At 44.3% G+C, this 18,159-nt stretch overlaps 4 protein-coding genes across 5 annotated transcripts; 1 reads left to right on the top strand and 3 right to left on the bottom strand.

Moving 5' to 3' along the window:
- Nucleotides 1-24: 24 nt before the first annotated feature.
- f7 (coagulation factor VII) lies at nucleotides 25-2,919 on the bottom strand. Its single transcript, XM_076015229.1, has 8 exons — nucleotides 2,624-2,919; nucleotides 2,306-2,469; nucleotides 2,186-2,210; nucleotides 1,955-2,068; nucleotides 1,637-1,783; nucleotides 1,404-1,522; nucleotides 1,195-1,315; nucleotides 25-1,116 (listed from the first exon to the last, which is right to left on the bottom strand). Exons 1-8 carry the CDS (start codon nucleotides 2,694-2,696, stop codon nucleotides 524-526), a joined length of 1,356 nt encoding a protein of 451 aa, XP_075871344.1. The 5' UTR covers nucleotides 2,697-2,919; the 3' UTR covers nucleotides 25-523.
- A 464-nt stretch (nucleotides 2,920-3,383) lies between these two features.
- On the bottom strand, nucleotides 3,384-6,414 carry f7l (coagulation factor VII, like). Of its 2 annotated transcripts, none has more exons than XM_076015236.1 (8): nucleotides 6,259-6,414; nucleotides 5,382-5,545; nucleotides 5,286-5,310; nucleotides 5,094-5,207; nucleotides 4,874-5,014; nucleotides 4,702-4,790; nucleotides 4,372-4,492; nucleotides 3,384-4,257 (listed from the first exon to the last, which is right to left on the bottom strand). In XM_076015236.1, the coding sequence occupies exons 1-8, from the start codon at nucleotides 6,344-6,346 to the stop codon at nucleotides 3,710-3,712; spliced, it is 1,290 nt and encodes a 429-aa protein (XP_075871351.1). In that variant the 5' UTR covers nucleotides 6,347-6,414; the 3' UTR covers nucleotides 3,384-3,709. The 2 variants fall into 2 exon arrangements, with proteins under 2 accessions (XP_075871351.1, XP_075871358.1); XM_076015243.1 differs by having other exon boundaries at nucleotides 5,382-5,542; nucleotides 6,259-6,386.
- A 364-nt stretch (nucleotides 6,415-6,778) lies between these two features.
- Nucleotides 6,779-10,414, bottom strand: LOC142881161 (uncharacterized). The gene is made up of 9 exons (XM_076015254.1): nucleotides 10,153-10,414; nucleotides 9,145-9,336; nucleotides 8,943-9,065; nucleotides 8,230-8,462; nucleotides 8,007-8,144; nucleotides 7,738-7,925; nucleotides 7,562-7,641; nucleotides 7,389-7,472; nucleotides 6,779-7,185 (listed from the first exon to the last, which is right to left on the bottom strand). The coding sequence occupies exons 2-9, from the start codon at nucleotides 9,329-9,331 to the stop codon at nucleotides 7,037-7,039; spliced, it is 1,182 nt and encodes a 393-aa protein (XP_075871369.1). The 5' UTR covers nucleotides 9,332-9,336; nucleotides 10,153-10,414; the 3' UTR covers nucleotides 6,779-7,036.
- A 287-nt stretch (nucleotides 10,415-10,701) lies between these two features.
- On the top strand, nucleotides 10,702-14,865 carry setdb2 (SET domain bifurcated histone lysine methyltransferase 2). The gene is made up of 11 exons (XM_076015216.1): nucleotides 10,702-11,122; nucleotides 11,292-11,405; nucleotides 11,483-11,578; nucleotides 11,930-12,054; nucleotides 12,137-12,418; nucleotides 12,550-12,878; nucleotides 12,990-13,159; nucleotides 13,238-13,437; nucleotides 13,884-14,126; nucleotides 14,242-14,330; nucleotides 14,419-14,865. The coding sequence occupies exons 1-11, from the start codon at nucleotides 11,089-11,091 to the stop codon at nucleotides 14,552-14,554; spliced, it is 1,818 nt and encodes a 605-aa protein (XP_075871331.1). The 5' UTR covers nucleotides 10,702-11,088; the 3' UTR covers nucleotides 14,555-14,865.
- The last annotated feature ends 3,294 nt before the right edge of the window (nucleotides 14,866-18,159 follow it).

The raw sequence follows: 18,159 nt of genomic DNA, 5'->3' as shown, positions 1-18,159 counted from the left end.
AACCAAACAGTTGAAAGGTCGCTGTAGCTTCAAAATATATGCATTTTTTATTCAACATTCCAAGTTCCTCAGCATGAGTTGTCATGTTTAATTTTCTGTTTAATTTCAAAAGTTGACTTCACAGCAGTTTGGAAGGCTTGCATTCAATTGGACTGAGTTGCATCCACATTTCTGTACTGTATTGTGTACATATATGATGTGATCAGACAGACAGAGTTGGATTTACATACCTATGAAAATTTGCATACTTGCTGCACAAACAAGCTACGTATACTTAGATACAAAACCTATTTATAATCTCATTTTAGATGCAGTAAACAGCTGTAAAATGCTGTTAACATAAACAAGAAAAGGTCCATCACTGGGAAACAACAACAAACAAAACAAAGAAGACATTTTCCATATTATATTATATTCAATTGAATATATGACAAAAATATTGTGCCGAATAAAATTGTACCCCTATAAGCTACTGTCTCTGTAGATGTCAGCAGTAATTGACATGATAGTCAGACCAGAAGTCTTATGTTGTCAGGTTGTGTGTTGATGCTTCGGTGCTGTTTTTCGGGTAAACTGGCGTGGCTGTACGGTTGTGGATCCACTCCAGGTAGTTGGACAAGCGGGTGTAGATGCCGTAGTTGCCTGGTCGGGCGCAGCCCTTCCCCCAGCTGACAATCCCCAGCAGGAAAACTGTCTGCTTGTACTTTGTCACCAGGGGTCCACCGCTGTCACCTTTACACGAGTCCTGCTGGCCCTCAATGTAACCGGCACAGAACATGTTCTCGGTCAGTGCTACGCCGCTGTCCTCCACACACTGCTGCGTCCGAATGCGCGGGACCTGCAGTCGCCGCAGGATGTGCGATGTTGGTCCGTTCTCGCTTCTCCTCCCCCAGCCACTCACGGTGTGCTGGCTGACGGCCCAGAGGTCTCGCTCAGCTAGATGTCGTGTGGGCAGGCAAGCTGGAACAGTGTAAGGCGAGTAGAAGATGGGCTGTGCTAAGCGCAACAGGGCGATGTCATTGTTGGCGGTGCTGGACACATAGTTCTCATGCATGAAGATCTCCAACACCTGGATCAGCTGCTCTGTCCCCTCATCCACCTGAGTGTTGTGTTCACCTGATGAAATAATGTGGTTCTTTTGATTAGCAGGAAGTAAAAAGACTCACGAACAGTCTCATAATGTGGTAAAAGTACCTGCCACCACTTTCAAGAACTGAACATCTACGTTCTCCATGCAGTGAGATGCTGTGAGGATCCATGTAGGTTTATAAATCACCCCTCCACAGAATCCTTTGCCCTTATGTAACAACAAAACCTCAAAAGAAACACAATTTTGTTCAACTAACATTAAACACAGGCAGTAAAGAGAAGTATCCTAAACTGTCCATTTAGATTTGACATACCTGCCAGGGACATTCACCTTTGGGACATTCTGTTCCTCCGACAATTCGAAGTCGAGGGTCGACCTGATTTGCTTTGTTTTCCCCCTGTAGAATAGGGACCATGCCGCATTCTATTGTCTCTGAAACCCCAAAAGAAGGTTACAGTAATTCTGCCTTTTTTTTGTTCTTTTCTTTTGTTATCTACAGAATTGTGAACGCTCAATTTATCCTACAAATGCATCAAATGGCTCTACCTATCGCCATACAGCTCTGGCCGTCATCACCCAGAAAGTATCCGTCTGCACACGAGCAGTTGAGTCTTTGTCCTCCTTCACCTTCATTGCAGAAATGCTCACAGCCTCCGTTTTCCAGTAGGCAAGTGGTGGGGACAGCCAGATTCTCTAAAACCAACAATAACTGGTTTACGGAGATCAACAAGGAATTACAGCAGGGTGTCATCTGCGTAAAAGTTATTTCTCTATCTTAAGTTGTATATTAACTATGCTTTCTCTTTTAAATAAAAAAAAATCTGACAAACTTTCATTGCACAAGGGACAGTTTGGATTTCTCACCAAGCTCACAGTTGAGTCCACTGAACTGTGGCAGGCAAAGGCAGGTGTAGGATGAAGCCATGGTGAAGCAGCTGCCACCATTCAGACAGGGCTCTGACTTGCAGCCGTCAGGTACTACACAATCAGGAGTACATGAAGTAGAAGCATCAATATGTTACGGACGGTGTTTAGTGTCTCAGTTCAATATCCACAAATCACTAAAACAATATGATAACTATATTATAAACTTACAATTGTATGTATTCCAGAATTCATTCTGAGAAAACAATAGACAGACAGACAGAAGTGTTTATTGGCCAGTTGAGAAAAACAAAAGCTCTGGGTTATAAAGGAAAATAAGACAGTTCTGACCGTGATTTCGGTGTGTTCAAACACCTCCCGGGCCTCTTCATAGGTGCACAGCTCCTCCAGACACTCCCTCTTGAGGTCTCCCACCTGGAGTTCCTCCAGCCAACCCGAGTTGTACCTCCGAGTTCGGACCAAGATGTCGTGAGCCTGATCCGTATCCAGAAAGACTACCAAACAGAAAATCTAGCACACTTACAATATAGTGTCTTTTAAGGCAAAACCTCACCACGTTTCATTCCCATTGTTGTTAACCTTTGCCTTTGCATGTTTAGGCAAAAATGTAATTTCTCACTCTGCTTTCTAAATATGGACGTTTCTCACCTGACGCCGCCCAACAGTTGGAGACGACGACAGCAGACATGAAGAAGACTTGCACCCACATTCTTGATTTCATCACAGAATCGAGTGTTTGCTGCTTCTTTGCTGACCCAAAAGTGCAAAGTCTGTTGGACACCAACCCCTCCCACTACTGCTGATCACATGTCCTCCACAGAGATACTGACAAATGTGACCTGTGCAAACAACCGTTCTGGGAAATTCCAGCTTTAAAATTGGTGAAATGAATTGACTGCCAAAGATGGAATTTCCTGTTCCTCATGGCTTTTTTTTTTTTCGATTAAGGATTAAGGCTCTCCTGAAATTTGCTCAACCTCAAAGGTGCATCTTCCACACGCATCATACTAAGTAAAGATACTGATGCAGAAATACTGAGTAAATAAGCAATTTAATGAACAGGAATAAATGATCGGAGCTCCGAGACATAGGCACAGTACAAACAACAGAACAGATGCAACAAGTGCAGGAGCTCAAGTGAATGCAAGTGAAAGTGCAAAGAGATAAGGAAGATGAAGGTCCTTTATGCCTTGGACCGGGAAGGACGAGGATAAGGAAAGGGGAGGGGAGGATGAGAGGAGACAAAACAAAGAATACCAGATTCACAGCTCATCCTGGCAGGACACCAGGAGAAGTCTCGAGAAGGTTATACTATGAAACTAACAGGTTACATGCACTAATAGTGATCATATAACATATGTTAAACAGAATAAAAGATTAACACCAGAATGCTTATTTGCCATTACACTTTTTGATTTAATGTCCTATTTATTTTTACAACTACCAATGAAAAAGTAAACATCACAGGAGAAAATTATTCCTTTATCTCTAAGTGAAAAGCATCGGATTGCTGCAATAAATCTGACATCAACTGTCTTGACATAAAATTTTGTATAAAAATGTTGGTATACTTGCCAAAAATTGTTTTGGCCGTTGGCTTGGATCAATATTGTATCTACACTGTTCTTTTTAACAGCTTCTAATTCAAAATTCATTCAGCTTCTATTATATAGAACCCAAAGGTTGTAAGAAATATTGCTAACGTTGCTTTTATCTTTTTGACCACAACCAGTGTTAGTTAATGGCCATCATGTTTGAGATCCAGTCCAGGAAGTTGCCCACTCTGGTGTAGACACCGTACTGGTTTTCGTTGGCGCAACCCTTGCCCCAGCTCACCACACCCGTCAGGAACCAGGTCTTCTTGTAACGCGTTACCAGTGGCCCACCGCTGTCGCCTTCGCAGGCGTCCTGGCCACCACTCCTCAGCCCTGCGCAAAGCATGTTCTTGGTGATGTTGAGCTGAGTGTGGAGGCGGCACTCCTGCATGGGCACCCTGGGCAGCTCCAGCCGCTGAAGGATCGTAGCTGGTGGGCCGAACTGTGACAGACGTCCCCAACCAGAAACAGTGGAATGACGGATGGTCGCCAAGGTTCGGCTGAATGTGCTGTTGCGTGCAGGAAGGCAAATGGGAACCACATACAGCCCCAGCTTGACAGGGCGATGAAGCTTCAGCAGGGCCAGGTCTTTGTCAGAGCTGGACTTGTTGTATCCCGGGTGGATCAACACTTTCACCACTCGCCGCTCCTGTTCTGTCTTCTCAACCCTATCGCGATCGTGCTCACCTTTATAGCGAGAGCACACATGGTATATGTACGCGTTTAGAAATGAGAATTGGAATGTTTACAACAACATGGGCATTCTACAAAGGCAGATAAATTGTATGTGACTGTTTTTACCAACAGTGATGTTGAAGAAGGAAGATGGTTTCCTCAAAACGCAGTGAGCTGCAGTCAGAATCCACTTGTCCGAAATGATGACTGCTCCACACTTATATTCGTTCCTATAGCTTAACATCGCCTGAGCGGAAAAGCAACATTTTCACAATGTACCACCTTGTACAAAGCTCTCAGTAATGTCTAACGGTTATCAGGAAGGGACTGGCAAGTGCATGAGCAAGGATGACATTTTCACACCTTCAAAATTAAGGGGGCAGTGTCTGATCTGGGTTTTTGTGACAATCATGTTTTTTTATCGACAACATATATAAAACACAACCAGTCTCTCACCTGCCATGGACAGTGTCCTTTGGGGCATATTTGGCCATTGATAACCCTTGGGGCAAAATGTATCAGTTGTCTTCCACAGGGCACTCTAACTGGATCACAAAGACACTTACATGGGTAAAGGCTAAAAGCAGACATGGTAACAAGTCATCGGTGAGATTTGAAATTTATAGACCTTGAGGCACACAGGTGCTGTTGTCCCGGTCCAGTCTATACCCGTGAGCGCAGAAACACATGTGCGAACGGTTCGGAAATTGTCTGCAAAATTGTTCGCATCCCCCATTCCGGTAGCGGCAACCATGATAGGTTGAGCGCACTTTATGACAACAAGGATCAAAAGTTTTATTTATCACAAATGTGAAACCTTGTAGATGTTTGCCAGGATTGTGGTATACCTCTGTCACAGTTTTGTCCATGATAACCAACTGCGCATTTGCAGACGTAGGTTTCCAAATGACGAGTACAGGTCGCCCCGTTCTTGCAGGGTGATGATAGACATTGATCCGCCGCTGCAAGCAGGAGATTGCTTAAAGAACTATTCACCAATTCCAGTCTGTAGTTGTGTCAGAAGTTGTTGATACAGGTACCTGTGTATGTCGCCCAGAAAGCCTCCTGAGAAAAGAAAGACAGTACGGATCAAAACATGTTCAACTGCACTTCTTGAAACTTCAAGTTCAACTGACCAGCTGCTGTGGCACAGTGAATATCTCCTTGGCCTCCTCATATGAGCACTTCTCCTCCAGACATTCTCGTTCCACATTGCCTGCCCTCAGCTCCTCAAACAGCTGGTTTGCACGGCGGGTGCGGTGCAGGAAAACACTTGCCTCAGGTTTACTCATAAACACTTCTTAGAGATGCACAAACAAAAGAAGTCGGTCACTACTTAATGTAAAGTAACTATTGTTCAGCCATTATCACCCACTGGATGGCACCAATATTTGTTCATCTATTTATTAAGACAAAAAAAAAAATACTATCATGTAGCCTTTCAGCTGAGAGATTCTTACTTTCATTATCTGATCTTCTGCTAATTAATGTATGAATGTATAGTTCTAAAATCGAATAAATGATTGTCTGGTTTGCTAGCTAGCTAGTCATACAGGCAGATACCTTCTTCCGTCAACAGTTTTGAATTTTTAACTTCAGTTTTGAATTTTTAATTTGTTTTAAAACCAGGTAAGTTGAATCAAGTTCAAATCTTATTGAATTGTGTTTGAAATTTAGAGGTAAGACCTGTCGGCATTTTGCAAATATGCTACCAATCTAACAATATTCATAGTTAGCTATTTCATTTAAATGACTTGAGGATTACAGAGTTTAGTTCTGACGTAGCTTTCTGAAATGTGACCCTTTTCAAGAATTGCCTTGTTTTTGACAGTAATGCTAACATTTTACCTTTTAAACACTTTTAAAATGCCCTAGAACTATGAGAGAGAGCTTTACAACTGAGAGGTGTGAACATCTGTTGGCGTAACTCATTTTTTGTTTTTTGTGTTTTTTTTTTTTTTTTTTTTAAAACACAAGAAAAGCATAAGAAGGAGATTAAGGAAGAAGACATACCTCCTGGGAGCCCAGTGCATGCTGGGAAGGTAGCAATGAGGAGTCTTGTAAAGAAGAGTAACTTCATCGTGCTCCCAAAAGACGCCATGTTTGTTCTGAACTGTCCAAAGGTCAGACACACAAAAAACACACAAAGATTTCTCTCGTCCTACTCTAAAACACACATTAGCTTGAAAACACGAAATAAACAAGGACGAAGACAGGCAGAAGAATTTTTAAGGCTTAAGAATGAAGGTTCTCGTTCTCATGGTGGAATCTGTGTATATATTAGTCTCCATCAGATCAAAGCAGCTTTATTTATTTTACCGGGCGATTTTGGATGATTTCCTTCTGCTCTTTGTCGAGATGAGCAGTGTCATATGTGACCAAACAGAAATGAGATTAGAGGTATTCCAGCTGTCACACCTTAGTGTTTATATCTAGCATTTGCTACACGCTAAGCTGCGGCCGCCAACAAATTGGCTTCTCTCAGTTATCTGTGTCATTTTGAGTCTGAAAGAAACACAAAAGCCCTTAAGACTTATTATTCTTTATTTTATTCAACACATTCACTGCAAACATTTTAATGCATTCAAGAACAAAAGTGCAAGTAGATCTCAGTGCTCATCAATATTTAATAACACATCAGTCAAATCAAAAAACATGAATGATAACTTACTTTAAGACCCAAAAAAGATTTTGTTTCAATCCCCCAAAAAGGCTTATAATCATGAAGACTTAAAGCTGGTCAGTAGAGCCAAGTAAAAGGGATCTTTGTATGCCTTTAGGTGAGACACTTCTATGAATGCATATTCTTCAGAATGCCAGGGATGAACTCCTGAGCGTCTCTCAACTCGTCCTTCCACTGCTGAGGTATGAACGCCCCGCTGTACGAGCCTCCCGCCCCCAGCAGGGCCCCCAGCGCTGCTCCACGGTTACAGTTCTCACCTGAAACACAAATCCCACAGAAGAACATGAAGAAGAACATATAATTTGGACTAAAAGGAACATTTGTGCCAAATCTTCATTGAATGTGGGTAAAGAGCTTGCTGGCTTTCTGTGCACAGGGGTTTTCTAAATTTCTGTTCCTGTTTTAAGGGGTTTACTCCCTGTGGACACAACCGATGAGCACTTAAAGCTTGTGTACTGACCTCCACAGTTGGTGTTGGCCAGGATCCCTCCCTTAGGGTCGTCGTGGAACTCATAGGCCAAGTAAAACATGCTGGACAAAGCACCTGTTGATTCATGACACCAGCACAAAGTTTTTTGGTTAAGATTTCCTCTGCGACTGGAACGATCATTTGGTACGCAACACTGATCAAACCTTTAGTGTAGCAGGCCAGGCCGAGGTAGTTCACGGCACTCTGATGGACCCTTAAACGTTCCTCGGAGTAATCCGGGAACCTTTACAGCAAGCAAACAAAACGGCGCAAATGTTTGTGACTTGACGTTTTCTCGTTCTTAAGTTTGTCAGGTTTCCACGCATTGTCCTATTGCTACCTGGCGGCTTTGCGGCTGTAGCTCTGGCAGGTGTCCCAGGAATCCAGCCGCCGTAGAGCATGCTCAGCTTGCTGGCGAATGCTGGCACCGCCCAGGACGGCATGCAGCGCGCGGCTATAGATGGTCACATACTCAGGCACCTTGGGGTGAGGATGGGTCAGCTTCACGAATTCCACAGCTGCAGAAACCTGAGGACACAGTTAGTGAGCCCCGCGCCAAAAATTGAGTTCATCCTTGTCAGACTCTCAAAATTAAAGGCTGTCACCCACAGCTTGATCCTCATTGGCCGTTGCAGACAGCAGGACGAAGGGGAGGATCACGGGAAGGCAACCAATGGCGTCCAGCTGGCTGTCGGCAAACGTGGAGCTCAGCTTTTGCCTGGAACGTTTCTCTGCAAACGCAAGAACCTGGAGAGAGCAAGTCAGAGCAGTTTTCACCGAGAGGAACCAGAGTTTGGAGGGGAGTCCCTTTGCCGGGGCGCGTTTGATTTACCTGATGGAGCGAGGTGGGCCGGCTGTCCTGCCAGTCGGAGAAGAAGGAGCGATGGCAGGACTCAGCATAGGTGTCGTTGTGCGAAGCGGGCGTGGTCAGGAATTGGACATAGTCCGACAACACAGTGGCCCGAGCGTCCGGCTGGGAGACATCCACAAAGTGACCAGAGACGAGGGCCTGGGCGGCCCGCAGGGAGCACAGGGTGTTCAAGGTGTTGTCACCCGACTGCAGGCCTAAAGGCAAACAGGAGGTCTTCAAGACTAAAAATTGGTTTTGTATCTGACATCATATGGGTCAGCTGTGCTCGGCTGCGAATTGATGATCGAAGGGTTGGCGGTTCAAAGCCCCCAATGGGGCTAGGCAGCATGGTAGCAGCCAATGATTGGTGTATGAATGTGTGTGTGAATGGGTGAATGAGAGGCCAATGTAAAGCGCTTTGGAGGACCGTGAACATGCTGGAAAAGCGCTATATAAGTGCAGTCCATTTACCATATAATGCATAAAACGCGTAAACCTGGGAAATTATGTGCACGGCACCTTGACTGCCGCCCGGTGGTATAAAGTAGCATAAATCACTTTACACTATGATTTTCAACACCGTTTGATTGACCGGGACTGGGTAAAATAAGTGCTTTTCTTCTCAGCTCAGTTTTAGATTTGATTTATAAAGCCTTTGTGATTAAACTACGTCTGCAGGCTTCAGTCTACATTACCTTGATGATAATGGACCGAGCCCTTGGAAGACTTCCACAGGTCAAGTTTATCATGGAGAATCACGCTACCGACAACATCCGGCCGTTTGGCTCCAGATGACGAGGGTGTGCGACCGCTTCCAGCTGAAACCCAAACAGGAAGTATTAAAACAATCATTATATCCAAATGATCGTGCAATTATTTTTCTGAGCGTTATCCTACTGGTATTGGAGAGGCTGAGGATGCTGGAGGGGTGTGTGTCCCGGGGGGAGTTGAGGCCAGATATCCAGCCGCCAAAATCCCTCTTGATGTCACTGATGTCGTAGTACCAGTGCACCGGCATGGACATGGAGTCAGCCGCACACATTGCCCACAGGGCCTCGCTGACTGAGCGCCGCACCTGAGCCATCTCACCTGAAGAGGAAGGAGGAAGGAGAACGGTTTACGGGACAAAGGAGATGATTGTTGTTAATTTTGTCCAACACTTGAGGGCGTAATAAGACCAGAGGTGTAATGGAAATCTCATCTACATGGTCGAGCACAAACAATATGTTGACCATGAAGATCAGCTCTCTCTATTTTCCTACAATCTAGCATTTCAAATGAAGGAGAGGACTGCTGACACGTCCATGTATGGTTGATGACATTTTAATAACTTATATCCGGTCAAGCAATAATTTTTTTGACTTGTATCCGCGTTTTAGTTAATGATTAAGTGTTCTTTGAAAAATTATCTCCAACATGACAAGTTTGTACCGCTAGTCTTGTGATACGCTCACATACATTGGCAGCCCAAGATAATTTACATCGCACTTCACTTCCTGGAGCTAGGCTTGCCACCTCCTAGAGTCTCAAATCCGGGACATCCTGGGGTCTCAAGTCTGTCGACGGGGGGAGACGGAGAGGCGTCCCCGAAATATACGGTACAAAGTGAAGTGCGTCCCGTATCAGTTCATTACGGGACAGGTTTTTAGTTGCCAAATATGAGACAATCGCGTATTTTACGGGAGTAGACCAAAGACGGAAATCAAATGAGGTTGTGTCCCGGGAGACATTTTATTTTTCCCGGGACAGGTGGTGAAAAAAGAGAACAATACTGGGAAAAACGGGACGGGTGGCAACACTACCTGGAGCACAACCACGCAAATTCATTCATTGTAATAGTTCTGTAAAATACATAGATTACATTTTTATAAATATATATAATAATCACAATACAGTCGCGGTTACCTTTCACGGAACCCGTCGACCATCGGCTTCAATCTTATCTTAAGGAATTCCGCATTCCCCCCCCCCCCCCCCCCCTTGCATAAGTTCACTGTTACAAAACTGTACAGGAAGTGGCTATACGTTAGCCTCCATGCTACGACACATGACCCTATATCGAGCTGAATTCAGGGTCGGACAAACTAAGCGTACTGAGTGTTACCGTGATGTTTCAGATAAGACGGCATATTGATGCATTGTTTTCACATACATTAAACTGAAAGCATACGTAGATTTGGCTTTGTTTATGTTCGCTTTACGGTGGTCGGCAAGTCCAATTCTAAATCTGGAGCTTCGGGTTTTGTGATTCCTGAACGCTGACTGACAGGAACATAAACTTGTTTCACGGGCCATCCATTGACCCGACCAATATAAAATAACGTTGTATATTTTGCGGACAAAGTTTTTAATCTTTATAAACACTGCATGACCACAATTTACTTTGTGGGTGTTTATATTTGGCCTGAGAGACAATAGTCAGGGTTAACTATTTTGGGATCTACGGTGGCTGTTGTGGGCCATATTAGCCGAACGCGGACACAACCACACATGCTGCTTTGTTTACCCGCGTAATTTGTGATTATTCCGGTGGATTTGTAACCACTAAAATATTCTGCTGAAACCTAATTACATCTTTAGATAATATTGCGTCTTTAATTTACGGACAATTAGTTAAAAATCAACTAAATTACCGAACCGGCCCATGTAGGTGGTGATGCGCTTCCTCGTGACATTGTAAGGCTCATCATCTCGAGTTGCAAGCGGGAAGACCTGCTTAAGTTTTCTACCTGCAAAATAATTGAATATAAGTGTTTGGTCCTCGTCGATTTTATGTTTATGGAACGTTTTCTAAACTAAGTGAGCTGAGCAGCTGCTTGCTAGCTAACGTCTTCTGTGGATATGGAGTCGGACTCTTTAGATGCAGGGGATGTAGGTAAGATGGAATAGTATGATTATCATTTCCTGTCCGTTGTCATCCAATTAGACACTATTGCATTGTGTTGTATTGATGTATGTGTGCCGAAAGTTGTTGCAAAGCAATTTTTGAGTCTTTTGGTTTCTAATTGTAGTGTGTAATTTATACTATTCTTTCCCTCTGACAGAGCGGGCCAAAGCCTTCTGGGACAAGGAGGATGTGGATGAAATTTTTGACACAGTACTGGAGTACCTGGACCACCTGAAGGAAGCGTTTAGGAAGAAAACAGCCACAGATAAAGGTCTTTTATGTCTTTTAACAACATGTGATCTGTTTCGCTGTTGTGATGCTCCTAACTTCCTGTTGTGCGTGTTTCAGAATATTTGCAGGGGCTGAAGCTGCTCGAGGCTCTTGACTGCTGTCATCACAGCTCCGGCCAGGACCCCTCTGTAGTCCAAGTTGTTATCGGTCCAGGTAAACACTGACTTCTCACTCTGGCTACTGTTTTTTTTTATTATATGCACCTGTTTTTGCTGTGTATTTAATAAAGTGGACTTCACCATATGAATAACCTACGTTCTTTCAAGAAGGCCCCATTACATGGTTACGTTTTTTTTTGTTGCCATGCACCTTTTTTGTCTGAAAGAAGTTGCTGAACAACAATTATCACTTGTGTGTGGTGTAAAATAAAAGTAATCTGCAAGTTGTTAGAACCCCCATTTGTATTTCTCATGTATAAACTGTTGTTGTTTTTTCTTCAATAAGACATTATCCACCAATATGATCCACACACAATTCCTGGTGTGTGGTTTTTTTTTCGCCTAGGTGGGCTCCTGCTGACTGACTCAACCCACCAAAGCCCCTCCTACTCATGCTCTTCCTCCGGACCGCCCAGCTGTGCAGCTCTGTCTCCGGTCCTGTTAGAGTACCAACCCCACACCTGCTGCAAGGTAACACACACACAAAAGCAATGCAGCTGTGACCCACTCAGTGTTTTTCTTCACCCTACCCTCTTCCCGTCTTTCTCCACAGAACTGCCTGTCCCGTTTACCCAGCGTGCCTCAGTCCCTGGCTCTCTTCTGGGGCCAGAACCCCCTGCACATTCCGCAGCTGTGCGGCTTCAAGAGGCTCACCTGGCCAGAGTCATCGGGAGAGCGCTGGGCTTCAGGCAGCAATGGGGAGGAGCTTATAGCTTTGGAAACGTTGATGAGCAACTGTCCTGTGGCTTACGCGGCACCGTGTGGGCGACACCTCAGCAACCAGGATGACGTCATGGACTTCCTGTTGGCCACAGAGAGCTACAATGTCCTGCAGGTCTACGTCATGAATGAATTAGTAGCGAAAAGGCACAGCAGATAAAATCAATTTTAACATTTTAACAACGTTTAAAAAAAATATATGAATGAAGAAGGAAACATCCACCATCTGCTCCTTCTCTCCTGTAGGTGGATTTCTTCACCTTCAACCTGTCTGTCCAGTTGGACTCGCCCCAGTCGCTGGGTCCGCACAGGGCAGAGATGGACCTGAGTCGGGGGGTTGAGCCCACGCCGGTGCAGCTCCGCCCCGGCGAAGGCGGAGCCACGCCCCCTGACTTCCGCTACAGGAAAGACCGCTGGCCGCACGGCTCCCTGCTGAGCCGCGGCCCAGCGCTTTTCAGCAACTGCTGCGACTGCAGCGACGGCTGCAGCGACGCCAAGCGCTGTGCCTGTGTGGCCATGACCAAAGGAGGGCGCCATTACACCCATCATCGACTGGACGAGCCCATACCGTCGGGGTGAGAGGAAAAGAAGAGACATTTTAGCAAGCTGGGCTTAAACTGTGATGTGACGATTCGTTCAGTGAAGTGCACTGATTGACTTTGTGTGATGATTGTGTGGCTTTTTAGCTTGTTCGAGTGCGGCCCGTGGTGCGGCTGCGACCGGGCCCGCTGTCAGAACCGGCTAGTTCAAAGAGGCATAAGGGTCCGCCTACAGGTGTTCCAAACGGACGACCGTGACTGGGGTGTGCGCTGCCGCGACGACCTCGACCGCGGAACCTTTGTGTGCATCTACGCAGGTGAAGCCCTAAGCGCATCAGACACTCAGGCATTGGTAGAGGCGGTGGAATTGACCAAACAATTAAAATTACACTCAGGTGTGATCCTGCAGAGGGCCCAGAGCTCGGCAGCGCCCTCTTCCCCAAAGCTTGCCAGAAGAGACGTCCCGTCGGATGATGAGGTGGAGGTCATCACCGAGTGGCTGGCACCAAGCGACAAGCAAGAGACCACATCCTCCCCACATGTCCCGGTCATCCAAAGGCCGACAGACGGCAAAACCCAGCAGGAGCAAGAGAAGGTCAGAATCCTGCTATCACATTGGGCGCGTTCACAGTGCCTCGCCTCGCCACGGTGCGCCTCAGGACAATTGTGTTTTCATTGGCTCTGTGATCACGAGACAGACGGCGGAGTCGACGTGGTAAAGCGGGACAATCTTTTCGTCAGCATCATTTCTGTACGACGCACAACTGCGCAGCGTCGGTCTGTGGTTGCTTTTCTGAGAGAACAGTTTTCCTCACTGAAGTCACAGCTGATAATTTATGCAGGCAACATTTATAATTTAATGTTTCGTTTTCTAGGAGAGATCGTTTCATCTTGTTCACTGATGGCCATGTTGGCATGCTAACATCTTTAAACCTGCTAAACACACAGCAGAGTTGGCATCCAGTTAAGCATTGGTTTATTTGGTAGGATATTGAAAAAAATTCCAGGAGATACAAACCAAATCTCAATTGTGTCGTTCAGGCTGTTTTGATGGAAAGTTTACCTACCAAGGCGCCCTCAGCAGAGGCGTCAGGTGACCAATCTCCAGCCCAGGAGAAGACCATCATGAAGACGACAGGCAGCCCCAAAGGAGCTGCGGATCACGGCATCAATGGCAGCAGAATACAGAAGAAGAGCCCAAAGGGGTTAAAGAGACCCAAGACGGCGGAGGACGTCCACATCCTGGACGCCAGCAAGGAGGGGAATGTTGGACGCTTCATTAACGTAAGAGGACGAGAACACAGACAAAAATTGCTTTTTTATGCTACCAATGTCTGGAAATGAATTCAGGCTTACTAGAAGATGTGTGTAACTTTCTTATTGTCTCCCTGACCTACAGCACAGCTGCAACCCAAACCTCTTTCTTCAGAACGTCTTCACAGACTCCCATGACCCTGCCTTCCCCGTCATCACCTTCTTCACCAACAGGTGAGGAAGAGGAGGATGATGCTTGTTGTGTAGCTGTAACACAACCAGTTTTATTTCTGAAGGTTGTTTTTTTTTCCGTCTCCCCCAGTGTCGTGAAGGCAGGCACTGAGCTGACCTGGAAGTACTCCGATGACACTCAGTGGAAACAAGAAGTGCCTTGTCTCTGCAGCAGCGACGCTTGCCAGGGCCACTTTGTCATCGCAGAGAATCTGTATGACGTGTGATGTGTGATGTGTGCAAGGCGGACACTGGGATGTAGCAGCCCTTCTGCTCCGAACACACAAAGCAAAGTCTGTAACGGTTTGTGGACACACTGTCACTTTTCCATCAGTCCACCCACTTTCCGTCAGTCGCCGGTATTGCACAGAGAGACAACAACCATCCACATCTGCAGACGGTTCAGAGCCTGTTAAATCTCACCTACCTTTGGCCTGTAGAAGGAGGCTGTAGTACCTGGAGAGAAACGGCACAGACAAAGGGAGAATACGCAGACACCAAGCACAAAGGACTCGGGACGGAATGGAACTTGCACCAGCGTATAAGCACTGCACTACTGTGTTGTGCTGCTATTTTTAAAATTAAAATATTTTAAAAATTGTCTGTGTCATTTGGTGATATGTTTTTTTTTTTTTTTTTAATGTATGCTTGTGGCTCATGTCTTGTACACTTGCAATGTTAGAACATCTTTATGATAAGTTTTTCCTCATTTTTCCGTGACAATGGCATTAACTTAATTCCTCAAAATGTCAAGTAAACAAAGGTAGGTCAATTATTTTTTTGGAAACAGAGAAAAAATAATGAATGGCCGCTTAGTGCTTCCATAGTTTGCGCGGAAAAGAACGGTGTAAAGAAATGGCGTCATACATTGTGGCGCCTTCTTATAGTACAGCCATGGTGTAAACCTATGTTGACTCTGTATTAATTTGAAATTCAATAACGTGAGTGAGCCGCAAATGGTTTTGTGAAGCCGCCTAAAAAAGTAGGTATGTACCGAATGTACTTTTACCTGAATTACATTGGGGTATGAAGCTAATATTACATTTAATCTTGATGCTTGTACCTAATTATATACACTCACTGATATAAATATGCATAATTATATAATAATTGATATGAATATGTTTAAATAAGTCAATGTATTATTAAAGATGGGCAAACTATGTTTAACATACTCTATAAGATTCTGTGCAGCCTAACATGATACCTAAGAGAAGAGACAGGAATGCGCCCATTGTAAAGCAGTGACCTTAGGTGACCCGCAGTACCAGGCCGAGAGAGGATCCAGCATCTCTCTACCAAGCATCTATACCTCAGACCTCAGCCTACATCTGGGAACAAAGGCAGCGGCAACATCCAATGACACTGGGGTGCGGAGACCAGACAGCTAATCAGAGGAGGACATAATCTGAGTGCGCCAGCAAGAACAACTGGATCTTCTCTATAAAATAGACTGACCAGGGGACAAAGAGTCAGTCAGACTTCAGGACCTGATGGCACTTGTTGATGTTAGGCTTGAACTCAACCCAGAGCTCTGTATACTTGTGTGGCAACCAGAAGATCAAATCCGCCTACGCCACCCCAGGAATTGCACCTGGAGAATTGAGTTAACCTCTGCTAGATTAATAACAAAAACAAGAGGCACACAAGTTTGTTTACCAACAAAGCTTAGAGACGTGGTTCCATCCAAAAAAAATGTTTTTTTATTACAGCACTCAAATACATTTCACAATAGAATATACAATAGTGGAACAAGGGAAGACTATTACACTTAGACTACTACGGAAGAAAGTAAGTGACCTATTCAAAATAAAAAAGAAATACTCAAGACAAGGGGGTTAATTCAAAGTAATGGGGGAAGAATTATTCTAAACAGGGGAGAATAAATCAAAGTAACAGAGAAAATAACTTCAAACAGGGGGAATAAATCAGAGAAACGGGGAGAAAACAACTTCAAACCGAGGGAGTAACGCAAAGAAGCGGGGAAAAATTACTCACAACAGAGGGGAATAATTCAAAGTAACGGGGAGAAAATAACTTCAAACAGGGAATAACTCAAAATACCGGGGTAAATTACTCAAACAGGGGGAATAGCTCAAAGTAACGGGGGAAGATCAAACAGGGGGAATAATTCAACATAACCAGGAAAACAAAACTTCGAACAGGGGGTGTAAATGATCATGTAATGCGTTTCCGGCTACTTTTAATTTGGCATCCGGATGTTGACATCCGCTAACCGGAAACAGTTTGCCGCGGCAACGCTCAAATAGAGCGACGAAGAGAGCGCGAGAGGGCTAGAGACAGTGAGTTCTTCTTCTTGTTTACGGCGTTGTCCTGCCTGTGCACCTGACTTGTGTGAGCACTGATTGCGCTGCTTGAGACGCTGCGGTTGTTTATTTTGCTTTAAATAAGTTGTAATTGATCTTGCTATTTGAATTTTATACTATTAATTATTCTTGTATTGTTGAATCTCTATGTGAATTATACTTGTGATTTATCATTATTTATTAATGTATTTGAATAAGAATTTTATTGTTGCAAGCACTCATCAAACCTTTTATTGTGTTGCAGTTTTCACAGTGTTCTTTGGTTGCATCAAATTAAAATAAACGCACCTTACCAAACATCAGTACGTAGCGTGGACTAACTAATTGACCAGCGGCAGTTACAGGGGGGAATAACTCAAAGTAACGTGGAAAATGGAGTCCATTCAGGGCTGAGACCTTACCAGTACGACTGACCAGGGAGGACGAGGAAGAAGCCCAGAAGAGTCACCCCACTCACTCGTGAACAGCACTCAATGCACACTTCTGGTGAACAATCAAACTGAGGAGGTGACACCACAGCAAACCAGGAAAGGGACACCACCACCAGTCTGCGACTGTCGGTCCTCAGCCACTGAAGGACAAAAGAAAAACAAGTTATGGGGAGGAAATGCACATAACCAACAAGTTAACCTAGACTAATTAAAAAAATAAATAAAAATCTAAATGTTTCAGGTGAAACTAAACATTTAGCTAATATGCAAATTCAAGCTGCGGGTAACCGAAAGTACCACTATAAAGGCTTGACGATGCTGAACTGTTTTTAGTGTCAAATAACGAATAAACGACTATCTTTTCGGGCGGGAAACTGCCTCTTTGACATAGATTGGTGGTTTTAAGTACCCAAAAATAACAAACCCGTTTGGAGATACTATATTTTACGAGTAGCTTGAGTGTTTAGTGTCACTTAGTTTTGTGCAGGACTTGCTCAGCAAGTCCAGCACAAAAGTCTCGACTTTTGTGCGGGACACAAAAGTCTCTCGACTTACAAGGGTGTGGCTCATGAACCTGCGCCTGCCTCCATAATACGGGGCGCTGTATTAATTTTCATGCTTAAAATCACAGCAACATTTGTTTCGTTCCCTGTCCAAGAGGCAGTTTCCCCCCGAAAAGATAGTTGTCTGTTCGTTATTTGAAACTAAAAACAGAGTTCAACATCGTCGAGCTTTCATTGTGGTACTTCCTATTGCCAGCAGTTTGAATTTGCATATTGGCTAAATGTTTAGTTTCACCTGAAACATTTAAGTGTAACATTTAGATTTAACATTTAACGTTCAGATTTATATTTAACATTTATATTTAACATTTATAGTTAACATTTATATTTAAAGAGTTAAATGTGCTAAAAAAAAAAAAAAAAAAAAAACTTTCAAAAATGCACACAACTTTTTAAAAACACGATTTGAAGCTAAATGTGACAAAATGTTGCTGTTATTTTAAGCATGACAAACTTTACGAACGGCGCCACATAACAAACAGCTGATGCTCACACCAATGACTGATACACT

Source organism: Nelusetta ayraudi, unplaced genomic scaffold (genome assembly GCF_046127955.1).
Source record: "Nelusetta ayraudi isolate G7.1 ecotype Tasmania unplaced genomic scaffold, CSIRO-AGI_Nayr_v1 ptg000006l, whole genome shotgun sequence".
NCBI lineage: Eukaryota > Metazoa > Chordata > Actinopteri > Tetraodontiformes > Monacanthidae > Nelusetta > Nelusetta ayraudi.
This window is presented reverse-complemented; position numbering and strand designations above follow the sequence as displayed.